Source organism: Dipteris shenzhenensis, chromosome 24, assembly GCF_047967505.1.
Source record: "Dipteris shenzhenensis isolate YYH24624 ecotype China chromosome 24, Dip_SZ_1.0, whole genome shotgun sequence".
Classification (NCBI taxonomy): Eukaryota; Viridiplantae; Streptophyta; class Polypodiopsida; order Gleicheniales; family Dipteridaceae; genus Dipteris; species Dipteris shenzhenensis.
In genome coordinates this window covers 19,058,771-19,065,766 of record NC_141619.1, presented here as the reverse complement: position 1 = coordinate 19,065,766, position 6,996 = coordinate 19,058,771, and the positions used below count along the sequence as shown (strand labels likewise).

Genomic DNA, 6,996 nt, shown 5'->3' with positions numbered 1-6,996 from the left:
CCCCCTGATCCCTTGACACCAACGATGCAATTGCGATGATGGAACAATGATCCCGAGCATGGAGACGTTATTTCGCAAGGCTCTTTGGGATGAGCTAACCGGCATCAAAGTATGCCTTCTCATTCAGTTTCACTGCCACGGCTATGAGTGCAGGTCTCGCTTGATGGACATCAGGTATTGAGTGCATCTTCGTCTCTAACAGCGGTTTTGGCTGCTTCTCACAATCTCTTCACTTAAGGTGTGCCGTTTGGAGGGGGAGCACCAAACGTTGGAGGCGCTGCAATGGCGAGCCAAGTCAAGTATGCCAAGTTTGTGGGGAAAAAGTTGGATGACCCGGATGCTCATGTCCAATAGTTTGAGAAGGTGTATGAGCTCAACAATCCACCGCTCATGGCACCACTCTAACAGGAAGCAATTTTTGAGTCAACTTTAGTAGGCAAGGCCGCATGGTGGCTGGCAGAGTATGCGGTGGATCACTTTGCCTCATCTGATCTCATCTGCGACACATTCTTGAGACAGTTTCATCAGAAAAAAATGATTCTGCAAACTCTGGATAGATTACAATGACGCTTGGATCAGGGAGATCAAGGTGTAGAGGATTATGTGTCCAAATACAACTTACTCTTGCAACATGTACCGCAAGTGAATTGGCTTGCTCAGGAGGTACTCAACGACTACTTCATTTTGAGGCTATCTCGAGATCTGTGGATGGCATTGGCCACAATGGATCAGACACAGATGATGCTCACGACGGTCATGGCACAAGCAGTACGAGCAAGGGAGTCTCTGCACGAGAGGATAGCCAAGAATCACAAATCCTCCAAAAGTAAAATCAAGAAGAAACTGCCAAAATCTAAGAAGTCGGATGATAGCGAAGAAGATTCGGACGTGGCTAGCTTTGACGAAAGCTTTAAAGATACCAGTTTGGAGGATTCCGATTTGAAAGTAGAGACAAAGACCCAACAAACCTTTAAAGGGGATAAGGGCGCTCCAGTGGCTTCCAGAGAAGGATCAGTACCTAAAGGTTTAAAGGGTATTTGGTGCACTCACTCCCGCAATCCTAGTGATTCCGCAGTGGAGTGTGCCCTTAATGTGAATTGGTGCGCAATTTGCTTGACTAATACACACAACACAGTGGGATGCCACTATAATGGGCACGGCCAGAGAGTGATTGTTTAGCAGTAGGAGTCGGGTGTGTCTTTTGTACAAGAAGAGCAACCACAAAAATTGTTTCAACTGCAACAATCGTTCCAACCACAACAGTCGTTCCAATGAGGCGGGGGCAGCAACCATAAAATATCCTCTAACATCAGTTAGTGTCCTAGTGTTCATAGAAAACCTGCAAACTATATACAACGAAGCTGTAACATTTTCATTTCACATGTAAAGAATATTTCTCAAATTTGTAAACTTGGCAAGATTTTAGGCAATATAGTTATATTTTAGCTTTAAAATGTGCAAATTCTCAATTCAAAAATTTGAAATGCCATGTTTTGTGATTTGTTAGCACTGCTTTGCAAGGCAGTGCTCTACGGAGCAGAAAAGTGTCCTCCCAATAGTGTTTGGACACCTCATGCCTTGGTTAACTACTTTCTATTCTACTCTCTCTCTCTCTCTTCCCCCCCCCCCTCTCTCTCTCTCTCTCTCTCCCTCTCTCCAATTCCCCCAATCAACTCTCTCTTTCTCTCTCTAATCAATCATCAACATTATCCTCCTCTATGAGTGACTCTCTCTCTCTCTCTCTCTCTCTCTCTCTCCCCCTCTCCCCCCGAAATCAAGTCATCAACATTATTTTCCTCTATCAATATACTCCAATGCTCCATAAAAGCTTTAAAATCGGAAATAATGAAGACAGACACACTTATGGGGGCGCACTTTGCATTTGCAAGCGGTCGCATTATAGCACTCTCAAACTTTCCCATGGTTATAGAGAGAGGCTTCCATGGCAAGTCGTAATCAGGCAGTGCTCACGAGTCACGAGTACGTATACTGGCTTGTTGGAAAAGATGTTTTCAGTGAAGAGTGTGCTGTCCTGTCTGGATTGATATGTGAGGACAAGTCTGAATGCCTATGGGAGAGCTGTACAGGGCTTGATTTTGCAGCGTTCTACTGTGATGATTGTGAGCAAGGATTGAAATCGAGGGGAGAAGAGGGAGGGGATGGGGAAGGGGAGGGCGAGGCCTGCGTAGAAGAGCAGTTGCTCCTTCTTCTCAAATCTATGGCGCTCTCTGTTCTTCACATCCATGGCGATTTCCCTTCTTTGCTTCTCTCCTTCATCACCTTCATCTTTCATGCCTCACCTTGCATTTCAACTCCTGGCTTCGCAGACACCGCAAACACCCACAGTAGCATCTCCATCGAAGACCTCCCATTGGCACGTCCGCGGTTCGTTGCCTCTTCGTTGCTTGGCCGTCGAGCTACACGATGGGTTGAAGCCCAAGAGTTCCAAGGTTATACAAGGGTTGCTGAGCACGGTAGGAGCGCCTCATCCACATGCGTTACATGGACAACATCAGAGTGGCGTTCCTAGGAATGAAGAATGTAGTCCAGGAAGCTTCAATCAAAACATCCCTGCGGATACGAAATTTAGGCATAAGGACGACGCCTGCCATGCACATTCGTTAGATGGGCACCGTCAGAGTGCCCCTTTGAGGACTGGAGACTCCTTCCATGAAAGCTTCAATGACGATATCTTCGGTCACCTGGGCCCAGAGACAGATGCCGATACCTATGCTTCTCTTTTGAGGCGCTGTACCAGCGCCAAGGCCTTATCCGCGGGTGAATGTGTGCATGAACACTTGACCAGCCGTGGCTACGCGGGCAATAGATTTCTAAGTAATCTCCTTGTCCAGATGTACAGCAAGTTTGGGTTCCTGGAGCAAGCACGTGCTGTCTTCAACAACATAACCCATCGGAATTTGTACTCTTGGAAGATTATGATCGCAGGTTTTGCCCATAACGGGCATGGCAAGGAAGCTCTACAACTGTTTGGTCAAATGCAGGCAGAAGGCTTCGAGTCAGATAAGATCACGTTCATATGCGTATTGGATGCGTGTGCCGATGTGGCAGGCTTACAAGGAATTCCAGAGATCCATGCAGCTATTGTTGGCGCTGGATGGGAGTCGGATGTCGTTGTAGGGACAGTTCTTGTAAATACGTATAGTAAGCGTGGGAGCCTGGATGATTCCAGGGCTGTGTTCGCAGAGATGCCACTCCAAGATGTGGTCTCCTGGAGTGCTATGATCTCAGCGTGTACTCAGAATGAGCGTGGTGAGGAGGCCCTACAGGTTTTTGGTCAAATGCTTGCCGAAGGCATCCATGCCAACAAGGTCACCTTCATTTGTGTTTTGGATGCATGTGCCAGTGTGGCAGCCCTGGGAGAGAGTGGAAAGATCCATGCTGCTATTGTTGGCAATGGATGGGAGTCCGATGTGGTGGTTGGGACAGCCCTAGTCAATATGTATGGTAAGTGCAGAAGCATGGATAATGCAAGGGCTGTGTTTGCAGATATGCCTATGCGGAATGTGGTCTCCTGGAGTGCCATGATCGCATCATGTGCCCAGAATGGGCTTGGCAAGGAAGCCCTGGAACTGTTTGTTCAAATGCAGGTCGAAGGCATCAAGCCAAATAAGATCACTTTCGTCAGTTTTTTGGATGCATGTGCTAGTGTTGTAGCTGTAGAAGAGCTTCAAGAGGTTTATGCTACAATTGTTGGCAGTGGATGGGAAATTGATGTTGTTCTGTGTAATGCCCTTGTCAGTATGTATGGCAAGTGTGGGACCCTGGATGATTCGAAGGCTGTATTTGCAGAGATGCCATTGCATGATGTGGTTTCCTGGAATGCCATGATTGCAGCGGCTGTCCAGAACGAGCACTGCAAGGATGCCCTGCAACTGTTTAGTCAAATGCAAGCCGAAGGCATCAATCCAAACACCGTCTCCTTTATTTGTGTTTTGGATGCATGTGGCAGTGTGGCAACCCCAGGGGAGGGTCAAGAGATCCATACAATTATTGTTGACAAAGGATGGGAGTCGGGTGTAGTCTTGGGGACAGCACTTGTCAGTATGTATGGCAAGAGTGGAAGCCTGGATGATGCGAGGGCTGTATTTGCAGGGATGCCATTGCGAAATGTGATCTCCTGGGGTACTATGATCACAGCATGTGCCCAAAATGGCCATGGCAAGGAGGCTCGTCAACTGTTTCATCAAATGCAGGCTGAAGGTATTAAGCCAAATAAAATCACCTGCATCTGTATTTTGGATGCATTTGCCAGTGTTGCAGCCCTAGAAGAGGGTCTAGAGGTCCATGCTACTATTGTTGGCAATGAATGGGAGTTGGATGTTGTTTTGGGGAATGCAATTGTCAATATGTATGGAAAGTGTGGGAGCCTAGATGATACAAGAGCTGTGTTTGCTGAGATGCCATTGCGGGATGCGGTTTCTTGGAATGCCATGATTGCAGCATGCACCCAGAATGGGCATGGCCAGGAGGCCTTACGATTGCTTTATCAAATGCAGGCTCAAGCCATCAAGCTAAACAAAATAACAGTCATCTGTGGCTTGGATGCATGTGCCAGTGTGGCAGCACTAGAAGAGGGTCGAGAGATCCATGCTAGTATTGTTGGTCATGGATGGGAGTCAAATGTCATTGTGGGAAATGCCCTTGTCAATCTATATGGCAAGTGTGGGAGCTTGGATGATTCGAGGGCTAGTTTTGCAGGGATGCCGTTGCGGGATATAATTTCTTGGAATGCCATGATTGCAGCATGCTCTAAGAATGGGCGCAGCAAGGAGGCCCTGCACCTGTTTGGTGAAATGCAGGCTGAAGGTATGAAGCCAGACAAGATCACCTTCATATGTGCTCTTACTGCTTGCAGTCATACAGGTCTGGTTGCTGATGGAAGGCGATACTTTGCCTCTATGTGTATAGACTATGGCATAACTCCCTCGGTGGAGCATTATGCATGCATGATTGACCTTCTTGGGCGCCGAGGTCTCTTGGAAGAAGCAGAGGACTTGGTTATCAACTCGCCATTTAAACATGCCAATTCAGCATGGTCGAGCTTGCTTTCATCATGCAGAATTCACTCTGATGCAGAACGGGCTTTGCATGCTTCAAATTCTGTCGTCAAGGTAAATCCTAGGAATGCTTCACCATATGTATTGCTAGCAAACATTCATGCTAGCACAGGTAGGTGAGAAATGCATTGGTGTGAAGAAAGTGCGAGCGCATAATAGTATTCAGAGGGTGCTCGAATATGTTAGAAGAGGTACATCAAATGCCTAACAGGCATATACATGCCAAGCTGCTGCAGACTTCTTGGCAGGCAATATGCTTTCCAGAAATGCAGTGATACCGGATGAAGCTGAAAAGGAGACATGTTTAGAGGTGGCTGTGGCTTCTGTGCTTATTTCTAACCCCCGAAGGAACAATGTTCATGTCACCAAGTACCTCTGCGTAGTGCTCAAGTGGCAAACTGCTGCCGGCGAACCCATCTCAGATGTGGTCAACTGGGGTCCTTCCTTGAGATTGAGGAAAGAGTATGCTCGTGACAATAATAGGTAAGATTATTCACGCAAACATCCCACTCCATGAAGTTTATGCTGGCGAAATGTCTTTCGTTTTGTTCTGATATCGTTTTTTGGTAAATGACAGGGTTTTCAGGGGTGTCACTAATGGCGTGTCATGGGAAGTGCTGAGGATATAAACAACAAGAGCATGCAAATGATACCAAATCATACAACATTTTGAAGCAGATGCAGTAGCAATGCCCAAAAGGCAATGCTAATAAAGAATAGGGCTTGGGGTACATATGGCTATCTTATGGATCTATGTGTATTTGTGTCCAAGCATGATATACGTTAAACGTTGAAGGTGAAATGAAGTAGAAAGACCCAGCGTAGGTGCAGTGTCACAAGAAACGTTTCTAGGTTCTGACAGGTGTTTTGCCTAGAAACGTGGTCAAAAATGCATTTTTTTCATAAATTATATATATAGTTTAAATATTTACCTCCAGATTCTTCTCTTTCTCAAAAGAGCTCTCAAACACATTGTTACAGCCTGCAAGGCCATACTACACAGGCCGAGTGGGTTTAAACTGCCTATGCATAATTTATATAATTTAAACTTTAAACTTTATAATTCAAGAATGAAAATCAAGATTCATCATTCAAGAATCTTCAATCATCTTTAAATTTTAATATCCAGTGCCCATGAATGAGATGCAATTGCTCGAGATGGGAGTCAATCATCGATTGAAAAAGAGAATAAAATGAAATACATGTCATAATATTGCACTGGCCTGTGGGTGAGTGCCAAGCAACAAGTGGTAACTACATACATAATCCATGATCCATGAAACACTCTAGTCTCTACAGTACTCTACTATCTAGTGACTCGTCTCTAGAGTTAGAGCCTAGGATCTTAGGGCCTTGGCCCCTCTCCAAGATCCTCTGCCTCATCACTATGATTACTAGATGAATTTGCATCCTTTGAAGAGGAAGAGAAAGTATCACCCTCGAGCCAACTTGTGGCTCGAAACTAATTTGAGTCCTTTGAGTTTGTAGTGTCTGCCAATGCCTCCTCTTGCTTTGGCTCATCTCTACCTCAACGTCCTCGGGATGAAGATGCAATAGCAGCAACAGACACGTGAGGCTTCGGCTCGTGCTCGACGTTGATAACCATGCATCTGAGGAGAGGCTTGTTGTGACGATACAAAGCCCGTGGCAGGTATAATTATATCCTTTGTAGCAGTAGGTAGTCGTGGTGCTCGAGCTCGAGTCTACCATCGTGTTTGATGTCGAAATTAGAGCATATCTTGTCGTAGGAAGTTGTAGACATCATCGTTCTCTCAACTTTGTTGGATGATTGACATATCCACAGGCTTCAACTTTATTTTATCGAGATCAACTTGCTTCGGCTTCCACTCAATGCTTGGAGTACCATCTGCAGACCTGTACTTCTTAATCAGGTGTAGGTTGGCATTTACATAAACCA

At 45.9% G+C, this 6,996-nt stretch overlaps 1 protein-coding gene across 1 annotated transcript; it reads left to right on the top strand.

Moving 5' to 3' along the window:
* Positions 1-1,850: 1,850 nt before the first annotated feature.
* LOC147886324 (pentatricopeptide repeat-containing protein At2g33680-like) lies at positions 1,851-6,002 on the top strand. The gene is made up of 2 exons (XM_087395738.1): positions 1,851-5,561; positions 5,656-6,002. The coding sequence occupies exon 1, from the start codon at positions 2,244-2,246 to the stop codon at positions 5,196-5,198; it is 2,955 nt and encodes a 984-aa protein (XP_087251864.1). The 5' UTR covers positions 1,851-2,243; the 3' UTR covers positions 5,199-5,561; positions 5,656-6,002.
* The last annotated feature ends 994 nt before the right edge of the window (positions 6,003-6,996 follow it).

Excerpts from the sequence above, each read along its gene's own strand:
- LOC147886324 (XM_087395738.1), top strand. The coding sequence starts at position 2,244 with ATGGCGATTTCCCTTCTTTGCTTCTCTCCTTCATCACCTTCATCTTTC.